This window comes from Anser anser (genome assembly GCF_964211835.1).
Source record: "Anser anser genome assembly, chromosome: 26".
NCBI classification, from domain to species: domain Eukaryota; kingdom Metazoa; phylum Chordata; class Aves; order Anseriformes; family Anatidae; genus Anser; species Anser anser.
In genome coordinates this window covers 1352509-1374860 of record NC_139747.1, presented here as the reverse complement: position 1 = coordinate 1374860, position 22352 = coordinate 1352509, and the positions used below count along the sequence as shown (strand labels likewise).

Here is a 22352-nt window from a genome sequence, read left to right as displayed (position 1 = left end):
GCAGAGCAAAGTGATTCACAACATGACAAGGAAATCTGACCTCACCTGTACACTGCACTTTCAGTTGGCTTTTATTATACCATCTTTGTTCATATTTTTGGGAGGCCTGTTTACCATTCTGGCTTTCAGGTTGGCTAGATACACTTACGGATTCGTCCTTGAGCAAATCTGGAGGAAAAAGGTAAAGGCAAAGTCTTTTTGAAATAGCTCATATTTTGCGTGTTGATTTGAGAATGCAGGAATTACATTTGATATTGATCTGAGTTCTGATTTATAAAGGTTTTATCTTCTGTCATAGTGCACTGAACATGGTATATTCAGAGAGAGTTGGGTTTGGGAAAACCCAAAGCTACAGCTTTTATCATCAAGCTGATGAACAGCATTGTGCTTTTGGATGCTATTGTCCTTCCCTTTTTAAGAGAAGGAAGCAAGATAGTTTTTACCAGTGTGAATATTAGCAGTTGCACAAACATACGCACAGACACCTCAGCACCGACATGTGCGTGTAGATAAATACGGCCACACAGAGGAGCACTAAACTGCTTGCCTTTTCAATAGTGATCACAATTATCCCCATTTTCATACAACCTCTGATTCTTAAACACACAGGTTTGTATATGCAAACACACAGTGCCTTGTTCATATACATTTTTAAACAATAAGCCAGAGCCGATAGCAGGAATGAGGAACATATGTACGTGGTCAAGCCATCTCTCAGTACCGTACTTCCACATTCGGTATGCTGGAATTATCACAAAAATTACTGTGGGAAGCTATTTTTCAGTATTTTAGGAAAGATGTTTTCACGTGGTCTGGACAGGCTGGACAAAGGATGGGATTAAGCATACTGAAAAAAATCCACCACCAGATCTTTTGTCCCAGTCCTCCGTGTGTGTATTACGGAAGTTTTGAGAAGGTATTAGTAGCTCCCAAGGATAACACCAGGAGGTTCATATGGCACATCCAGGTCACTTATTTAGCGGGTTACAATGTAATTTGCAGGACTGAAGAGCTTTTTCCTTGTGTCACTCCACGTTGCCTCCAACAACTGTCACAGGCCATTTCACTCCATCACTTCCAAGGGAGGCCTTGACATTCTCATAAGCTCACCTGGGTTGTGTGGGAGAAAAATGAAGGGAACACCTGTGCTGCTGGCAAGCAGTAGGCATCTTTGCGTGCCAAAATGTTAAATTAACCTCACTCTGTTGTTCTCTTGGCTGCTGGAGCAGAGGTGGGGTTTAGTTCTTAAGTGTTAGCTCTTTACAGGCTCAGGTGCCTAGGAAACTGAGTATAAAAGAAGGGAGGGTCGGGGACAACATGGTATCTCCCATTACAGTGTTGGTTTTTTTCTGGTAGAAGTTCACAGATTTTCTGTCATTTAATTGCTGTTAGCTATTTGTTACAGTTATTAATAACTGTATCTGCAGGAAGGACAGAATTGTTTTCATAGCAAAAGCTACTCAGAATTAGCTGAAGCTGTACAAGGGGAGTGTTATAAATGATCAAACTCATTTACTGAGTTAATTCGCTATTGGCGTAAGATGGGAAGGGGTGGGGAGACAAGTAGAGAGGGATTATTAGCAACAGTGCACACTTCTGTTCAGGCGCAGATTATGAGACAATCACTTCAAGGTGATGAGAATCAACATTCATCGATGCAACAAATACAGAAAACGATACTGCGTTTTGGTGGGAGGATCGCAGTGCATGTCTGCACAGCAAGCCCTCAGTGAATTCCAGGAAGATAAGGCATTCTGAAGATTTTAGTAGCTTAGCAGAAGGAAGACATACTCTGTGCCCCCCGTGCTTTCAATCACCATTCAGATGTGTTGGTGGCTGGATGTGTTTGCTTTAGATATTCTGGGAAACAGGGTCTGGCAAAGCCAAGAATAACAGTCTGTTTGCTTCTCTGTCAGGGCAAAGATGTCTGGCGGCCACGTAAAAGGAAACAGAGCTCAGTCTATTGGATAAGAGTCTTCTTTACCCAGGTGGAAATGATGCTATCAGCTCAAACATCTATGGGGTGTATATTGGTAAGTAGACTGGTTAACACAGGTTTCCTCTTCTGATGCGCAGGTATTGAGCCATGTTTGTTCTTCTGAGAACATCAAGTGAAAACACAAGTTTGTCAGGTTTTGCAGTTTGCATGATCAAGTTCACACTTTTTCCGAATACAAATGTGTTTGGCCTGGGAAGATGTTTCAGAAAGTCCTCCTAAGTAGACCAAAAATGATAAAAAATGTCAGAGACTCACTGTCTGATGTCTCTCTAGATATGGCTATACAATCTCTATTTTCTGGGTTCTTAGAGTGACACTGGGAACACAGAAAAGTCGATCAAAAGACGTAATCTAGATTGCACAGAGAAGAAAATCCATCACAGTTGTGCCTCGGTTCCTTCAGTGCTATGGCAAGTGACCACCAAAGAAATGTGTCAGTAGAAGTTGACAGCCTTTTTTTGTCCGAGCATCATTTTGTACATCACAGTTTGGTGGCTGCAAGTGAAAGAGGAGTTGGTCACATGTGCAGGCAGACAAACAGTAAAAGTGGTGTTACAGACGGAAGCTGTGTTACTGCCATAGTAAACCTCATAACGTCTCCTTAATGCATATGTTTTCAGGTGATACTGGTGTTTCTTCTGAATATTGGCTCACTCATCATTTATTTTGTCAATCTTGCTGAGTAAGTAGATTACTGATGTTTATCCAAAAAGCTTATTTAAACAAACTTCAGAAACCCAAACTGATGTGTTTTCTTGGTGCTATTTTGTGGGCATTAGACAGAGGAGCCAATGGGTGCTGTTATATGACAGGCCCCTTTGAGCTCTTTGGGATCTCAAGTACCTACTCCTCCATTCCTTTAAGATCCTAATACTTTACGGGGACTACAGATACTAGAAGAGCACACCTTGGGCATAACTGCATGATAACAGCTACCTGAGTAGTGCATGGAACTACATAATGCAGGCAGAAAGGAAAAAATGTGCTTTGTACCTTTCTATTGCAGCTTTTTTGGTGTATGTAATTATTTGTGTCTATACCATCAAGTCCGGATTTTCAGAAGAACTAAGGGACAGGCGTCCAAGTTATACAGCTGGAAACAGGTTTTGAAAATGGTCCATTTTGATACAGACATTTTCAAAGGCATTCAAAGCCCGGCTCTTCCTTCCTATTGCAATGTTTAGCAAGTCCTAGGCTTTTAATAAAGCTCACCACCCACTACCCGAAGCTCTTTTGAAAATCTGGCCTTTTATTTTTGATACCTAACTGGGAATGGAGCTCTTCTCTGAAGTCCAGCCTTCAGTAAACAATTTGATGAGAGTAAAATAAGACTGAGTAAGAAAGCATAGTTATAGCCTCTACCAATCTTCACCCGAAGACATACATTTTGTAGAATGTGCTCAGGGGTAAAAAGATATTAATATGTAAAACCCTTTGATTGATTTAATATGCCAGAGCATTGTTCTCAGTGCTTTGCTTGGACTGGTGCACAACACTGGAAAAATAAAATGGAACCATAAAATGAAATAAATAAAATATAAAAGCTGTGGAGCACTTTGAACTGAATTCAATCAGCAGGGGTAAACCTGAGAAACAGAATTATACATCAAGAGCAATCCAATATCGTGTTCAATCCCAAGGCATTATAAATCTGACAAACAGCTAGGAATAGCTTCAGAAGGGAAAGAGTTTCTTTTTTAAGGAATAAACAGGCAGTTAATCCTATTCACAGAGTTCTTTCTATGAATAGCATTACACCTGTAGGTGAGCGTAGATGTTCACCTGTGCTGACCTATGGGACTAGTTTACTTAATTGTGTTTCTGTTTTCAAAATATTCCCTGCATGGAGCAGGAAGAGGTGTCAGATGGCTCGTAATTGACGTACCTAGCTTGCTGTCGCCTGCTGTAGGCAGTATATCAGCAAGTGAGTGTGAGGTATGCTCTGTATCTCTTATGCTCTGTGATCTCTTGAGCCAGTGTCAAACATCCTTTCCTGGACCAGGTGGTACCAGTGGGAAAAGCTTATTCCCTCAGCTTTATGCTGCCAGATTTCACCACCTGCACTTGTGCAGTTTGAGTACTCTGTAGGCCTGTTTCATGCAAGGTCAGCGAGTCTGGACTAGAAAACTTAAATTGGTGTTACAGCCTAACCTGGCAGGCTCATCTGGAAACTGCTTCGTGCTTAAACTGCTCCCTTGGCGGATAGAAGGCCAGGTTCGGCAGGGGCTGGGTGAGCGCGGCAGGAGCTGTCTTTTCTACTGACTAAGCTGAATATAGAAGAGTCTGCTGGTCCACATGAGGAGGGTGGAACAGTTTTCCTGAAGAAATGAGCAGAAGGATTTGCTTAAATACTATAAATATATGAAAATCAAACTTTCCAGTATATTTGCATGATAGATAAATAATGTCATGTTTTAATATGCTCACTAATGCTAACAAAACCCTGCTATTAACATTCATTTATTCTGCCTACCTCACTGAGGAAGTAGATTTAAATTACACAAAATTGTGAATACATTTAAATTCTGGTTTGAGTATTTCATAATCAAAATATAAACCCAAACCAAATGTCACTGGATAGCCAATCTACTGGTTTTTTTTCTTTCTTATTTTCACCCTTCTTTCTACTGTCTGTGGTGTCTGTTTTCCCATTAGAGCAGAAGGATACAAGATCTCCTTTCCAGACAGCATCATTTATGTAGATACAGGCTTCAATGCTTTCTTCCTTTTTTACTTTGGATTACGGGTAAGTGCACTTTATGGGAAAGGTGAGTTAAAACTGAGCTATATATGGGAGCAGTTTACCTGTGTGGACAACAGGTGCTCTGTAACATAATGCTTGATTGCGTTAGCTTAATTCAGAGCCACCCATTTTTTTTGTAATATTTTTTCACTTGTAATTATTTTCTCCCTTTGGAGTTTGGCTATTTCCAGCATTTCTGCAGCATTTCCTAGCTCACACATTAGCCTTGTCTTTGTCCATGTCTTTAAGCCACTGAATCAATTAGTCAGGTCTCTCTTCAGCTTCTTGTGTACAAACTGGATAGCTGTGTGCCATCTGTTGTTAAAATGCCATTAGTTGCACAGGTGTGAAATAGATTTTGATTGTAGCTTTTGACATTAGAATTTTTGGCCAAATCATTAGAAAACAAGATTTTCCCTCTTATTGGTGAGGATGTGGTCTCGCCTGTCCTTAGGTTTATGATTTATTATTACTGATATAGCAGTACCACAGAGAAGGGCACCCTAGGGAAAAAAAAAAAAAAGGTGAAAGGGGCAGATAAGAAAGACAGAGAGAAAGAAAGAGTCATTATACCTTTGGGTCCAACCCATCGTTGTGTTCTCAGGGCTCCAGACCAAGCCTTTCAGAAACAAATGTTAAGTGGGTGTCCACAGAAGGCAGAACTACAGAGGAGGAAGTGTACTACGAAAATGGGTTTCTTCCTCAGAGAGTCACCTTCTTGCTCTGGTGAGGCCAAAGATCATACACACCACTGATGCTCTTTGATGTTATTCATCTTTAGTTTGTGGCAGCAGATGACAAGCTGAGGTTCTGGCTTGAGCTGAATTCTCTTGTGGATTTCTTCACGATCCCTCCAGTTTTTGTTTCCTATTATTTAAACAGAAATTGGCTTGGTAAGTAAGACTTGGAGATCCTGCTTTCCATCCTTGTTGTTCTGCATCTTATGCTGAGAATTCTTCTGAATTTGTTTTGATGTGGGGAGACTTTAACCGACCGTCTGTTCTTCTGTTGTTCCAACCTGTTCTTTGGGAGAAAAAATATTCCATATTAGTTTTAAAATGCCTTTAATGTTGAGGGACTTGTGAGTTACCAAACTCTGCCTCTGTTTTGTTTATCCATTAGTAGGGCTTTTAGTAACTCAGAAATCATTGTGCCTCACCAACTGGATGATGAGCTACCCAGAGGGGAAGTAAATATGATACCCTGATTTTTGTGAATGTCTTTCTTGCATGCTCTGGGGTCTGTAGTCCGCTGGGACCTGTATGTCACTTAAACCTTCAGGCTACAGCTCAAAGGAACTACATTTTATTTTATTTTTTTAATAAATCAAAGTACCTTTGAGGACATAAATGGAAATCCAGTGGCATAAAGGCTCTGAATGCAGATCAGTGTTATCCTCTCTTGCTAGGTTCGAGGTTGTAAAATACATGGAAAACAAAGCATGCATGCTTAAACATATCTGAATATCTGAACTTCTAGACAGATTTCTTATTTTCTCATTGACATTCTTGCTTTTCTGCAGGTTTGCGTTTTTTGAGAGCACTTAGGTTGTTAGAACTTCCCCGAATACTACAGTTCCTGAGGGTCACAAAGAACAAGTGAGTTAAACTCTTGTCAGGTACACTTGGAAGCTTAACCTTCTCCCCAGTATCTGTATTTTAGTTGATTCAGGTAATAGAGGGAAAGAAATAGTATTGCATATGGGAAAAAAAAGCTATCAATGATGTTGCACTGGAAATTGTGCAAAGGAAAGAAAAGTATAACCATCAGCTCAGTGAAACTGTCTGGGGGAGGAGGGAAATCATAAATCAATAAGTCTTAAAGGTTTTGAAGACTGATAAACGTAAAAAATGGGATTATCTGACTGATAGAAAGGGCTGGATGTAGGAAGACTTTTCTAATCCTAAATCCTTCCTATATAATATAACTCATTAGAGAAAAGTTTTGTTGAACAGAGATGGAGTCATATAGGAAATTTTAACTATTGCAAATGTTACATTATGTGTTAAATGCCCTGGGCTTTTTTTCACTTTCTATCTCTAGTTACTCAATCAAGCTCTCCAAACTCTTTGCTGTATTTATTGGTACCTGGCTCACAGCTGCAGGATTTATTCACTTGGTATGTACAATCAGCTACATGTCCTTCCTTGTCACCTTAAATCAGTATTACCATGTGAGCTTTGGGTATATATTTTTACAATGAATGCAACATTCTCTTAGGAGAGAGAGAGAGAACAAATGTGTTGTACCACAAAGCATGACTTAAGCCAGTATAGTTTAATTGCATGTGTAACAAGATAAGTTTGCACTGATACAAACCCAATCCCTGCTGTGGTAATGTGTCACCTTTACAATAATGAAAATGATGCCAATTTTTTAATCAAATAATTATAAATTGGAGATGAACTGAAACCAAAACCACTCTAAACTTCTCTCTTCTTTTTGCTTTCCCGTGTCCTGGACAGGTAGAAAACAATGGAGATCCTTGGGTCCAGCCTGCAAATTCACAGTCCATCAGCTATTTCAAGTGCATGTACCTAGTAATGGTGACAATGTCCACTGTTGGTTATGGTGATGTTGTAGTTCAAACAGCCTTGGGTCGAACCTTCATTATTTTCTTCATTATTGGTGGCTTGGTAAGAAACCTGTTTTCCTTTTCTGAAAATGACAGCTGGGGGCAGAGAGTGAATAGGATTGTCACCAAAAACTTGAGCTTAGCAGGGTTCCAGTAGGGATTAGGAATATATGAGCAAAAACAGAGCTTTAACATTAAGTACTTACTGGCATGGCTATAGAGTAATTTTCTCTTCTAAGACCTGGCAGGGCTTCTAATATTTCTTCCTGAGACTGCAAATACTGGCAAGAGCCAAAATACTGGACAAAATGAATCCAAGGTATCAACAGCATAAATCCATTATCACTACATCACAGTTGTGCATCCCTGCCAGTGATTTTTTAGAAGTCCAAAGTAAATTGTAGTCGTTGTTCCACATAATATAAATTCTCACAAATTAATTTATCATGATTAGGAGAGACAGAATTGGCTCTGAGGAAGATGGTATTTCTTGATGTCTTAGGTCCTGTTTGCAAACATTATCCCTGAAGTTGTGGAAATTGTTGAAAGCCATAAAAGTTACAAATCTTCCTATGAAGTGGTGAGTGGGAAAAAGTAAGTATGGTTGCTATTTGTCTTTGGAAAATAAAAATCAGGTCAGTTACTAGGCTGTAAACCAGCTCATAAGAAATTCCTGTAGTAGCTTAAAATCCTGAAACTTACTTTTGTTTGATCCTTAACTCAAGAGAGTCTGAATAAACCTTGTCAACAGCACTCTTTGGCATGGGTTTTGTTTTCAAAGGAAGAGAAAAGCTAGGTGACATGATAGGTCTCTTCAATCTTTAAGTTAGCCTACCTCATTAGTATTTTTTTGGTGGTGTGGTGGTGTTTTGGTAGTGGGTTTTTTTATTTATTTCTTTTCCTCCAGCACTCATAGAACAAGACAGATTAGGTACAATTTCTAGGAGATCTTACAAAGTTCTTTCTGTGAGTCTTTACTCTGGGAATTTGTGCCATTCACTGCTTCTAACACAGTTTCTCTTCCTTTCCAAAATAATTCCTGAAGCACATGTCCACGATGGGTGAAATTTTTATCAAAACAGAGACAAAAACTTTTTTCTTCATTGCTGGGTTTAGTACAAGCAGATTGTGTCATACAGTGTCAGATTTGCAACAACCACTCTGCTATTTTCAAAGTATAAAATCTTACTTGATCTCTTCCTGTAGCTATATCGTTGTCTGTGGTAATATCACTCTGGAGAGTGTTACTACTTTCCTACAAGACTTTTTGCTTCAGGACATGGGAAATGTTTGCACAGAAATCCTTTTTCTGGGAGAGTGAGTATTCTTATTTCTCTGAGATATTTCACTTTGATTTCCTGAACACTTAGGGGAGATGCAGGAGGTCTGAAACTAAAGGAAAGCAATATTATGTACCTGATTAATGGGAGTTCCAAAACAAATTAGAGCAATGAAGCTTTTATGCTGGAATGTTAGTGATAAAACGTTTTCTTCTGTGATCAATTAAAAAGTTTTTTTTTAAAAAAATCCCTCTAAATTGTATAGTAAGCTAGCATTGCCAGGTATACCCAACTTTAAGTCTTGCCAAATCTGGAAATCAAATAGTTGACTGCTGTCTCAGTTTCTTATGCATTTTTTCATCTTGGGAAGGAGAAAATTTATAACTTCCACTTGGTCACACCAGTGTATGGCAAAGGAAGGAAAGTGAAATCACTTTTGTATGCCAAGTACATCAGGCGTGTAAACAATCTCCTATCAGAAGCCCTTGTACCTAGCTGAAGCTATGAGATATGTTTCTGAAAACAGAAGCCACAGGGGGAGGTGATTGCTGGGAGCGCAAACAGGATTTTACGTCGGAATGCGGTGGAGGTAGGGCAAGAGTGGAGCAGAATATTATAGGCATCTCTTCTGAAATACCATGACATTTTGAGAGAGCTGTTGAATTGCGGATGCATGGTAATTAAGTACAAGAATGGTTCAAAGACAGGAAAAAGTGCTTCGGAGGAAGAGGTATAGAGTTCAGTCCATTCAGTGTAATGGAAAATAGATAGGGAGTTGGTTTGATTAAAGTGCCTAAGTAGCTTCACAGCTAGTATAAGAATCTTCTTTAATCTGGAAGAGAGAGGCATAATAAAAACTAATGATTAGAGTTCAAAATTGAGCAAACTCAAGTAAGAAAAAAGGCATGCATTTTCAAGAGTGAAAAGTGATTAATAATCACTGCAACAAACCGTTTAGAGGATAGGTGGATTTTTCCTGTCTTTAAATCAGCAGTACCTGTACCGTCCTTCAGTGCATGCTTCGTTACTGAGGTCATTGTACAAATACCTTTACGTGAGTTTTAAAATACAGTTTAGAAGAAAACGTAACATAAGTTACTGGGTGAAATATGGTTTGTGTATGTTGGATAGGGAAATAACAGTGGAGAGAAAGTTGAAGTTCAGCAGTTTCATTTGAACAGGGAACGCAGAATGAAGCCATAGGAAGTGTCACTTCCTGACTCTTGTGGAGCAGCAGTGAGCTGTAGAATTACAGTTGCATGGATGGTTGTGGAATGACACTCATGAAAAATTAACGACAATAGCAGAAGACAGGAAAAATCCAGGAAACATTTCCATGACTGTTAAGTGTTATAAAAGCTTGTTTTCATTAAAATCTAAACTATGTACTTTAGTTGAGCTGCCAAAATCCCTGTAGCTCTTTTTTTAAGCTGTAAGTAGTTACGGCAAATAGCTTCGCTGATAACTGGCGAATTGCAGAGAATATAATTATGAGAGATTGATGGATTTTTTTTTTCCTTCTTGTTTATACTGAATAGGTCTCTTCCTAGTCTTGAGCTGGAAGCTGTGTTCAAATGCTATTCAGCCTACACAACTTTCTTTTATGGCTCTGCACTGAACTCTGGAGATCTAAAGAGAGTTGGGGTAAGAACTTATTTATCTTTTGCCCTTTCTTGTAGATAAGTCAATCTTGTGAAAATCTCATGCCTTATGAAAGGATACATCAGCTGCATTTACTTAATTCATGTTGTGATTTGCACTTCAAGCAGCTCCATTTATTTTATTGGTACCTTTTGCATACCAATATAACACTCATGGGAACTGAAAATGCAAAAGTCAGGCATAACAGACTTTTCAGGCTATACATTTTTCAAGCACTGAAACAGGAAAAAAAAGGGCGCAAAGACTGATCAGCTGGTTTTAAAAGAGGAATATTGTGGGGAGCAGCATTTCTGGAAATAGTATTTAAATTATTGGAATAGCCCTTAGTTGCCTTTCTTTCAGGCATGCATTGTGTTTGAGTCTCATTCATGAACATCCAGGAAAGAAGAGACCTAGACCTTGTGTTTTGAAATACTGAGGACTCAGTAAAATATTCCAATAGCAGCAAAAGGAATGGACCTGAATTAAAGGCTTTAACTCTACTGAGGTTTCTACTTGTTAGTATCATATTTGAAATGTTTTGGTAGATCTCCATCCAGTTCCCAGAAGACTATAAAAACTCTACTATAAATGAAATGATTTTTTTTGTTAACAACTTCACTGTACAGCCCAAATATTAATTAGATGGCAGAGACAGAGCTCCTCTGACATGACCAAGTTTTGACCCTTGAAAAGTGCTTTGGCTGGACTTTGCTGGGGAAGATTATAGCACTGCTGCCTGTTTTTTGTAACCTCTTCTAGGAAGATGTTAGCTCAAGAAATCATAAATTTAGTGGGTTCCAGCACTTTGAAAATAGCAATATGAATTACGTACTGTATGTTTGATTGGAGCTGTATCATTGCTGAAACATTCAGGCATGTGTACAACTCCAAAGTAATAGGATCATGATGACCTTATGCATGTTTTTAACTAAAGACACATGCCACTAAATCAGCTCACTATTAGAGATTGTTGTACTTCATATGGGATTAAACCCGGATTTAACTTTTCTTCTCCTGGGATACAGATGGAGTCTGCAAATGCTTGTCTCATTCTAGCAGATGTTTGCTCTCCGCAGCCCTATACTGAAGATACTTGTAATATCATGAGGTAGGATGAGATACTCCAGCGCTTTCATTCTTTATCTGATTGATATTAACAGTGACACAGATAGTGCAGCTGGCAGGGGAGCGTATTTGTCCTGTCACGTTTTTTCTTTCAGGAGAAGTCTGAAAGCCAACTGACTGCTTTCTGCCATGATTTTATCAGATGCTTTGAAGGACTGAGACAGGTAGCAGCTGTGCAGACTTGCAGCTCTCTACAGAATATAATGTTGTTAAATACATTGTAATTATTTTCTTTACTGTCCTGAATATCAGCAGTCAGAGTCTCTGTGCTTTACACTGGAGAGAGTTAAGCACTACTGTCTGGTACAGCTTGGCTGTCAGGTCTCATATTCTAAGCATTTTTGTACTGGTTTGACTTGAACTGGGGACTCTCAGTACTGCTGGATTGTGTGAATGTGATGGCTTGGCATGGTATTCTCCACCCAAATCAATCCAAAAGTTCAAGTTCCAAATTGGATTATCTTCACTTTCTATTTGTAGGGTGTCTACTGGAGACTGTAGTTTATGAATGGAATTTACAGGTAGAATTTTCAAAGCAAATAATTATTGTTGTTTCTCTTAGCTCTAGAGTTGTAGTAGGGTACAGGTACGATTCTTCATCCTGTATCAAAGCCATATGCTATTGTCTTATGATCTTTTGGTGGTGACTGCCTTCCTCTCCAAACAGTGGACTTGGACTTGCTTAAAGTGTAGAGGAGCTCGGGTACAGGCTTTGGGCCATACGCTATTCTTTGTTACCACTCTCAAATTGCTGTCTGCCGGAGTAAGCTAGCTGGACTTGAAAAATGAGAGACCGTAGCTAGAACCAAGCATATTAATTAGAAATTATATTTTTCATACAGAGTGCTGTCAATCAAGAATCACTACCCCAACACCAGAGTCATTTTACAGATAATTCAGTCTCGTAACAAGGTATCACAATTGTCTGTCTGTCTCAAGTGGGTTGTCACAGTTGAAATTCTGGCCTTTTTGGAATCAAAGATCCTTACTTTGTAAAAGGCAGAGGTTTTATGCAGTGTCTCCTACTCATATAGGTACTAACCTAGCTAGAATATCTTTTAACATTACTAAAAATAAGTAACAGCTTTTGGTTTTTGTCAAAGTTGTCAGCAAATGCATATTAAACATTTAAAGGAAAAACAAAACCAAAAGAACATTCAAACTCAGAAGTCTGCTTAGCTATCTATTAGTGTATTCCAGGGAAGATTTTCAAATAATAGAATGATGAAGGCAAGAAAGACAAGAATCATCATGTTACACAAACGTTGTGGCCCTGCCTTTCTCTGTGCTGACCTGTAATCACTTTCCTACTCTGAAACAGGTTCACCTGCCAAACATACCCAACTGGGACTGGAGGAGGGGAGACAATATCATCTGTCTTGCTGAACTGAAGTTAGGCTTTATAGCACAAAGCTGCCTAGTTCCTGGTTTGTCTACTCTCCTAACCAGTTTGTTCACTGGGAAAGAGAACACTGAGGTATGTCCTTCGCTTGTTTGAATAATGTAAATATAGCCCAGTGGGATCTTCTCTGAAATAGGTGCCTGACTCTTGAGTAGAAACTGCAGCCAGGTCTTTTGAAATTTATCTTATGTTAGGATTTAGCTTGGCACAGAAGGCAAGAGAACCTAAGAAGCTATTTCTAATATGATACTTGAATTCAGCCCAAGAGGTGAAAGGAATGCTCTAGAACATACTGAAGCAAAAGAGCCTAAAGATATATTTTACAATCAAGTGTGCAAATAGGTGCGAAGGCAAAGGACACTGCATAACAAGCCATGCTGCTGTGTTTAGGTGACCTATGGAAACTCCTTGTATGTTGCTCTATTTTCAAAAGCTGCAATGTGGTGCTAGTGCTCCACTACCCTGAGAGAACCCAGTAAATCAATTTTGGTTACTGCACAGTGTGGAGCCTGTTAGCTTATCTGGCTTCTGCACATGATCCCATTGTGTGGCATTTGTAAATTGAATCTCTGCTTAAAGCACTTCATCAGAATCACTCCTGCTTGACGCCCCCCCAAAATGGGCTGAAAAATCAGTCCAGCATACCCTTTCCAGTTAATAGGATGCCTTTCGTCAGTATCATTTTAGGCTTAACAGTTTCTTTGGTTGGTTCTTATGGGGTAATTTACCCAAGAACAGTCAGAGGTTTCTGAATTGCTTCAGTCTTGCTTAGGGTCTCAACAGACTTTAACTGAAACTGAACTGACAATTAGAAATTCTGTCATCTGTCTGCAGGGGAGGTGATCCAAATTTTTCCTCCTTTTACCTGTATTTTCATTACCTACTACAACACAAAACTGATAAGCTGTATATTAAATTTAGGGTACATAAAGGTTGCTCAGAAATTACCACATCAATACCAGAAGATGTAATAAAAACAAGAAGACAGAACTGTTTGGCATGTAGTTGCCTGAATAAGTCACAGATTTGCTAGTCCTGCTGTGGATGTGCTTTTGCTATCACCTAGTGGCTGTATGTGATACTTCACGTTAATCTCCAGCACAAAAAAAAATAAATTCATTTTTCTATATTCAGGGGCTGTTCACAAATTGATTTAGGCAAACTATATAGATATCAGGTGAAATGAATACAGAAGTTTTATATAGAACTGGGGCTGCTTTGCAGACAAAGTGTTTTTGCATAGGCAAGCTGTTTCATTCAAGTCCAAATGTTTCACTGAGACATGAAAAAGCTAACAAAACTGATACTTTTAGTTTTTAAAAGTATACTATGAAAACTCAGCAAATTTTTGACAGGAGGCTTTTTTCAATTAAAAATTTCATTAAATAATTTTTGTTTGGAAAGCAAAACTTTTTTACACATTTTAACAGCCTATTAAGTTTTATGTGGAAGGCATTCATATGCCAAGAGAATGGTGTATACTGTGAGGTAATGAGTAGCAGTATAAAACCAGAACCAGCTGTAAGAAGCAATATGTTTTGCTGCTCGAACTACCTGGATACAAACAACCCTTCCTTAGTCACATAGCTATTTTTTAAAAAACAACAACAAATCAAAAAAAACAACAGCAAAACACCCACACCCCGAAAAGTGCTTATGCTGGAGCAGACCATCTCTGTTCAACAATAATCTCACCTCTCCTATATTTATGATCAATAAAGCTTAACACAAAACCAGACTAACTAGGGAGACAGGTTAATTTTACTGCAATTAAGGCCTAACTTTCCTCAAATAATGGACTCCCAATACTTTGCAGTCATAAAATTTCCATGTAGCATAATTTCTTGCAGTAATGACACCTGTTCTTCAATGATAATGAATTGGAAGTGTCCAGAAGAGTTAAGACATTCCCTGGTCTGATGTTTTTCAACTCTGATATTGTCTCTGACAACATATATTTGATGTCATTCTGCTTTCAGTAACTAATATCATGTGGTGTTAGAGTATTTTCCCAGTGTTAGGTTACACGTCCTACTTGCTTTGCCTTTGAATAAATTTATCATCTTTATGGTTGATGCTTTTAGACAAAGAGAAAACATCTGAAGGACAAGATGCTTCTGGGAGACAAAGACTACAAAGTAATGACTTTTCAGCTCTCCAACGATTTTGCAGACATGACTTTTATTGAGGTTTGTCGGTATGTGGTACAGATGTGGATGTTTTTCTGCTATTTCCTTCCAGATGTCTGTCCGCAGTACAGATACTGTGACTGACTTGGTCTCTTTCCCCAGGTTGTGCTTTGTAAAACTAAATCTTGTCCTCTTGGGAGTTGAACTCAAATTTGGCAGTCGAGGAGAGAGGTAATTGTATGTAAGACTTCTCTTCTAGTAAGAAGTCAATTAGTTCCAAACTAATGATATCCAAATAACTCAGATTTGCCCCCGGATCTGCACAGATTTTATATGCCTCTTGTTTTCCTATGCACGGTATTTAGGAGACAGGATCAAGATGTTATTCCTGGTTGCTTAAGTGTCAGAATGAATTTTACCATACAAAACAATCTTTTCTGCCTCCTTTCTGCTCATGGATAATCAAGCAAGGGATGAAGGATGGGCCACCATTCTCACCTTCCATTCCACAAAAAGGCAGCATAGATCTTGCTTTGATTTGGGGCAAATCAAGCATATTTATTTTCATGGGTAATGGAAACGCCGCCTTTTTTTTAACCACATGAGTTTAGCTCCTAAATGCTAAAAAGCATTGTCATAAAGGGATAATTTGTCAATGCTGGCAGCAGAGCTTTTGCTGTCTGAAGCTGATCTGGTCCTGGGCCAGATAACACTCTCTGTCTGTTCTAATGATGAAATACAAGACATCCTAATGGGGAATCTGGAACTAGTTCAGAAAGGGGAATAAATTAGTGCCATAGATCTTTAAAAAGCTTGAGAAATCATCCAGAAAATGCAGACTATTGAGTGCAATTATTACTCTTTCCACTTTTATAAAGGAAATGGCTGTCTTGACCAAACTAGAATAGCAGCTCTGAAAACAAAGGAGTGTGGGGAAACACTGCTGTGAAGAATACGTAGGGGTTCTCTTCCGCAAATGCTGAATGAACCCTACCGTGAAAGAAGTCGGTGCATGTTGTAGTTGTTTAGCACTAATGGAAAACAGGCCACTACAAATATATTGTTCCTTGAGTTCGTACATTGTCGAGATGATAAGAGAATGATGCAAAGTAAAAACAAGAGGGAAAAGGAAACTGCATGCTCTTTGAGATACAGAGACTGTATTTTTGCTTTCTTTACACAACAGTTGGCACAGAAGGGATGCTTCTTCTAAAATGGGGACATCTAGATGTTGCTACAATATCTGTTATCTATATATAATTGTAGTGCTTAATATTTCTCATAATTCATATTTTGTTTGTCCTCTGAGCCATTAATCTGGAGGAGCTGAGTACAGGACTTCACAGGAAAGGAAATTGTTAACAACCTCGTCACCTTTCCCATTTCCATTCAGACTGCCAATATTTATTAAAACTGGGTTGAAGACAATAGGAGTTTGGACTGAGCTGGTGCCTTGAGTGGTCTACACAGAGAAAAGTGCTAAATTTAATGATGTTGCAGGGGATTCAACATAGCTATTTTTACAGCAGCCCAGCAGGGATTTTCACCCCGGATGTAGAAGGGGGATCCATTAGGAAAGAAGGTTTCCTCCCCTGTTTATACCTTGCTTGTTCAGCTCTAGAGCAGATATATCAAACCCTGCACATCTCTGTAGCTTCAGTTACACTGAACTTGTATTTTAACTGTGAGTATTTAGGTTTTTCAGTGACTCCATGGAGAAATGGAAATACCTGGCCTGTTCTGACTACAGTAGACCATTAATGGTTTTATTATGTTAAACATTTTCAAAATAATGTGGTGGAAATCAGAGTACCTGTTTCCTATGAAGTTTAAAATTTATCAAATTAAAACATTAATTAAAACAAACAAACAAAAAACAAACAATCAAGAATCTCTGAATTGAATAAACTGCAAAAATCCTAACAAAAGGATTTGTGTGGTTTGAATCCCTGCTCTCACACAGCTCCCCCACCTGTTTCCGTGGAAAATTATCTTTATGACATTGAAAATGCAGCAGTTAACTTTTTTCGTGTCTCGTGTCTCTCTTGTAGGTCATAGAAGTTATAACAAAGGGGATTAATGTAAAATTTTGAGGTGGGAGGGAGCTGTTACAATCATATAGTGTGAATTCTCACAACACAGGTGAGAAATGTCACCTGATAGACAAACTGTGATTACTCTCTTGATGTTTTCCCAATACAGCGCTATCCTGATCAATCCGTCTGCACGGATAAAACTTCATCGGAATACCATGGGCTTTTTTATTGCTCATTCCCTTGCAGAAGTCAAAAAGTAAGATTCTCTATTACTGTTTTCTTGAAAAAAGGTCTAAAATATAAAAACTTTCAAGAGCAGATGAGTGCATTTATTGTCTAATCAGTTAAACATAATTCAACTTTTACCTAACTAGCTTTTGTTTTGTAGGGCACAGTTCTATTGCAAAGCCTGTCACAGTGATGTACAAGATCCAGAGCAGATTAAAAAATGTCATTGTAAAAGAAGACTTCACTCCAGATCTTTCTCAGGTAAATTTTAAAAAAATCTGTTTCTCATAAAAAAAAAAAAAAGGCTGAATCGATAGCTGATAATTGTATATGTGTTAATTATTTGTCATAGTTAATAAGGTTATTAATAATAAGAATAGGTTGGAACATCATCCTCTGATAAAATAGGGATCTTTCTGGTGATACTAATAAATCTTACAGATTATGATTGTACTTTAACAGCTTCATTGTGTTTTTCTTTAGGAGTCAAAGCTGTTTTGCTAAAAATGATTAGGAAAATATATACCTTGTTCAAGATTTTTACTCTACTTATTAACAGGTTTATCACAGAATACTGCTTTTTAACTGCAGAGACCAAAGCAGAGTCTTATTATTACTTATTACTGTAGCATAGGTATAACTGAAGCAAAAGGTACAGCTGGACATACCAAGGTTTTTTGTGTCCAGTTTGTACTGGATTCTTGATCAAGATTCACTGATGAAGTCTGTCTATGTCTTTGTCATCATGAGAATAAGAAATCTTAAATAAGAAGTCAGAAAAATGTTTTGGAGGTTGTACAATGTATATGGCAACATTTAATGGTGTTTAGCTGAAAGGAGAGAACAGATCAATCATGATAATATTAAACCAAAGCAGAGCAACATATTACTTATTCACCTCAAACTCCATTTTCAAAGAGTTTTGTTGGTTTTTTTGTTTGTTAGTATTTTGTTTTACTTTTTTCTTTTTAGACAGAAAACTTAGCCTCTCTGATCTGTGTCTGACTGCACCAAAGTGAGACTTGCCACAATTTTATTATGCATTTAAGATCAAAATGCACATTGCTTCTGCTCTCTTCTGAACTGCTCTGCTAGTGTCTGCCCTCCATGGAGATGGTGCTTTGCTTTAAAGAGTTGAGAAGGAGCTTTCTGTTAAATATGAATATACACATGCATGCCTACTTATTTCAAACACTTGCAAATTGTTTAAACAGCAGATGGCAGCCAAGCCCCATTACAAAACATGCTTGTGAACTGCAGATGGTTGAGATAAAGGCAAAACTTATTCACGCTGTGCTCAACCAGGCTGAGTGAACAAGCACAAGCATACTGACACCTGGAGGGCTCCATGTAGTAATGTCACGTAGGAGGGGAAGCTGGAGCCCATTTTCGGTCCCACACACTTATCAGCATAGATGCAACTGAGGTCCCTGAAAGCCAGCTACCTTCCAGAAAAGGAACTTCTATAAGTGGCAAAGGCACCTTAATAGAAGTCAATCTCAAACAAATAGAAAGACATTGACGCTGTGGGAGCTCTCTACCTGGCTGGTTTTCTTCTGGTTTCCTAGGCAATCTCAGGTTTTTTTAAAAGGACAAGATTGTGTTCCAGTATAAATGTGTATTAATAAAAAGCCCTTGTTTGCAAATCTGCAGTTCTGCACCAGAGACACAGCAGAGAGAGTGGTTGCCCGAGGTGGATCAGGAGCTTTGCCAGCCGTAGGGCCTTGCCATCAGTTTCCCCTAGGATATATCAGAGCTTAACTGTAGGCACTTTGGTTCATTCCTCCTCATTTAGACAGTGAAGATCAAGTTAATTGTCATGGATAGAAAACTAATACAGGAGCCTCAGACTGTGAACTTTAGTCAAAGGAGCTACTATTGCTATTCTAAAAGAAGTGTAAATGGCTTACTACAGGGCAGTAAGTTAAAATGAAACAAAGGCTTTTTTTTTCCTTTATCATCCAAACTTGACCAAAAGCTATTGTTATTATAGCTACTTTTTATTTATTTTATTTTTTTTTAATCACTAGATATGTATTAAGAGGCCATAAAGCTTCTTGAGGCAATGATACCCCACTCCCCTTCAGGACCTGGTCAGGTAGTGGCAGTAACAGGGCTTTTCTCCCTGGTCTGCAGCACGTCAGAGCTGCTCTGGGCAGGCAGGCTCTGCACAGGTTGTTCACATTAACCCAGAACATCGGTGCTAAAGGCTGGGAGTGAACCTAGCTCTATAGAGATGGCCAAGTGTCTTGTTTTAGAAGGCTGTAAGAGCATTTTCTCAGCTACTTATTTGTGCCTGTGTAAGACAGGCAGTTACGAATTTTCATTCTCTGACTTGGCTTATGATACTTCATTAAGCTTGACCTAGAGGGATTGATTGAGTGGCGTGTGGCATCCTCAGAGAGCTCCCTCTTTACCCATCCAACTCCCACACTATTGAACACAGGGCTGTAGAAAGAGCTATCCTGTTACCAAGGCTAAATGCACCTGTTTTTAGCACACCTGTGCAGAGCAATTACAGCTTAAGGCTGACAAATCACCTATTCAGAGAGATGTCCCTTTATCTGCCAGGGGTATGTTTAGAATCCCTAGCTGCTCCATCTGGGTTGGTATGGTTTGGCAATAGTTGCAGCCTAACAAGGAAGTTAAGGGTATGTGAGAGGGTTCGCCTGTCAGTTTGTGAGATAAAGAGATATGTGTGTCTGAATGTTCTTCCAGTCCAACCTTTCCTTCCCCATCTGTATGCGTTGGACATGTTTGGACACATGTGACATGGAGAGCTTTGCTGTGCCTCCTGTCAAATGCTGATAAGGGGAGGAATGCAGATTAGCAACAAAGATACGGGCCAGGGGAGTGTGGGGAGTAACAGCACGCATCCTGAGCTTGCTACATCGCTGTGAAAAGCGGGAGATGCAGGTAGGCTCTGGTGTGCTTAAAAATCTCAGAGGGTGCTGCTGTACATCCTCAAATCACTGCCTGGTGTTATAATGCTGGGCTTAATGGCCCATGACCTCAGATTATGGCCCAGAAAAGACTAGATCAAATGTCAGAGAAAAGATGTTCCAGCTGTTAAATTGCTACTTTAGGATTTGGGAAGCTTAAGCTCATTTTCTTGATCCATTTCCTCGGAGTCGATCTGGGACTTTAGGCCACTTACCCTTTCTGAATTTTGGTTTCCTGATGGGAAATCGAGGCAGATAAAACTGGTTTGACTCTCAGAGATAGTAGGAGAATAAAGTAATGAATAAGCAAGTCACTTATGACAAGTATGAGGACAGTACAAGTACTGGTGACGAACTCTGCTTACCCTCTGGTTTTCTTCCTTCTGTGGAGAGTCATGTGTTCATAGAGCACTTAGAGCACTCCTCCTCCCCTGCAGGACTAGGGTCCCCCTCCACCACCCTTTAGGGACAGGCCCAGCACATCCCTGCACCTCTGACTTTCCCCTCTGTACAGGACTGGCAAAGAAACACACACCCTCTCTCTTCAGGACTGGCACTGGGACCCCCTTTTCTCATGGAAGATGCGATTCTCTGTAGCCAAGAACCCGTTCTTTCCCATGCAAAGTGAGAACAAGGGTCTTAGGGGGTCACACAAGTGCGTGTTGGCAGTCTGGTGAGGGTGTGCTTCCTTCATCTGTTCCTCCACCTGAAGAGGTGACGAAGGTTTCCTTCACTTTGGGGGGAAAACTGCAACAGTTTGGGGTGAAATTCAGCTTCTGGATTCCAACAAAAGAGCCTCACAAAGAAAAGGAGCCCCCTTAGGAACGAAATGGTGCGTTAAGTATGGGGCGTTCACCATGTTTAAGACTGTTTTACACATACTAGATAGCATTGCTATTTCATAACACCATGCTATATTTTGGAGCAGTTGTATGAATAACCAATTCAGTGCTCCTTTTTCTAGCATTTCTGAAGCTCCTGCAGAATCCTCAAAATGGTATAGTGGCCATTTGCAGACACAATCTAAATACAACTGAGGGCTATACAAAAGGAAGCCAATTTTGTTTTATTGCCTTTGTTTCAGAGATACTGAAATTACGTAGCGAATCACTTGTTTCACATGGACAGCCTGCAAAGTCAAGGTCCCTTATTGTCCTTCCACCTCAGAGATTTGTTGATGGGTAAGAAATGTAAAGCTGTGTGTGTGCTGAGCAGGCGTTTCCTGGACTTTCTTATTGAGAATTTGTGTGGAAAGTGGCAACAGCCTGTTTCCTAATTCTTCTGTTATTGTTAGCTGTTGAAGTGGATGGTTTATGGCTTCCCCCTATCTTGATTAATTGAAATGTCTAGAAAGCACAACTTATGTCTATGTATCCAAATCCTCAGCACGTCAGCTCATACTCTTCTGCAGGCTCAAAGCCTGTAAGCGTACATGAGGTGCTGTGAACTGATACGAATGTGAAGGTACAAGGGAAAGGTGAAGGGAGGAATTGGTACACCTCATGAAAGTGATTACTGCCTTCTAGACAGAAGCCAAATAATAGCAGAATTGTGATCGCGTTTTATTCTGCTGCTTCTGAGAGGGCAGAGTGGAGGAAAGAGCAACTGAAGGTAGGAACGTGAATAGCCAACACTGAGTTTTGCTCATTCCTCAGGTGCTTAATTACAGTGTGGTGTTGGCAGCAACATGGGAGAGTAACAAACTCTGGTATACCCTAAAAGATGTTTGCTCTAAAGCCAGCTGGCGATCCAAGAGAAATCTCACCCTACAGCATTTTTCTCTAGCATCAGTAATGCATGCTAGAGTAGTCTTTTGTGGGCCATCTAAATTCTTCCTGGCTGGAGGGATCTGATTTCCCAGCAGGGTTCACAAACTGGTGGCAGAGCGTGGTCATCTACTGTCTAAGCCAAGGTGTGAATTGCAATATTTTTAACTACAGTGTACTTAATTTGCTGTGCAGTCCAGTTGACTTGCACTGGGACTCCTCATAACCTGAGCTGCTACATTCAGCATAAGGAAGGGTATCATGGTCTGAAACTGAGCTGTCAGTAATAACAAGCTGTTACACTCTTCCAAACATCCACTAGAGAGGGTGACAGGACATATTGGCAAACAGTGTCATACTAGAATTTGCAGGGAATAAACAGGAACCTGGTAGGCGAAGAGATGCCCAAACTAGTATTTCTTGCCTTGTTTCTGCTTGTGAGCAATTTGCAGCCACTGTAGAACCGAAGAGGCTTAATAAATA

At 39.4% G+C, this 22352-nt stretch overlaps 1 protein-coding gene across 8 annotated transcripts in view; it reads left to right on the top strand.

Moving 5' to 3' along the window:
* KCNU1 (potassium calcium-activated channel subfamily U member 1) overlaps positions 1 to 22352 on the top strand; it is a 115196-nt gene that overhangs the window by 6809 nt on the left and 86035 nt on the right. For 7 of the 8 annotated variants that reach the window (XR_014575498.1, XR_014575499.1, XM_083812015.1 and 4 more), the window contains 18 exons: positions 1917 to 2033; positions 2620 to 2681; positions 4655 to 4745; positions 5524 to 5635; positions 6265 to 6340; positions 6786 to 6861; positions 7208 to 7378; positions 7820 to 7911; positions 8524 to 8634; positions 10136 to 10241; positions 11267 to 11349; positions 12209 to 12278; positions 12688 to 12843; positions 14853 to 14965; positions 15060 to 15128; positions 17100 to 17189; positions 17322 to 17422; positions 21188 to 21284. Coding sequence is in view for 6 of the 8 variants with exons in the window: in XM_083812015.1 (XP_083668141.1) it covers positions 1917 to 2033; positions 2620 to 2681; positions 4655 to 4745; positions 5524 to 5635; positions 6265 to 6340; positions 6786 to 6861; positions 7208 to 7378; positions 7820 to 7911; positions 8524 to 8634; positions 10136 to 10241; positions 11267 to 11349; positions 12209 to 12278; positions 12688 to 12843; positions 14853 to 14965; positions 15060 to 15128; positions 17100 to 17189; positions 17322 to 17422; positions 21188 to 21284 (1793 nt within the window). In the remaining 2 variants the exon portion in view is untranslated. The remainder of the gene's footprint in view (positions 1 to 1916; positions 2034 to 2619; positions 2682 to 4654; positions 4746 to 5523; positions 5636 to 6264; positions 6341 to 6785; positions 6862 to 7207; positions 7379 to 7819; positions 7912 to 8523; positions 8635 to 10135; positions 10242 to 11266; positions 11350 to 12208; positions 12279 to 12687; positions 12844 to 14852; positions 14966 to 15059; positions 15129 to 17099; positions 17190 to 17321; positions 17423 to 21187; positions 21285 to 22352) is intronic. The other variant, XM_083812016.1, reaches the window with a different exon arrangement.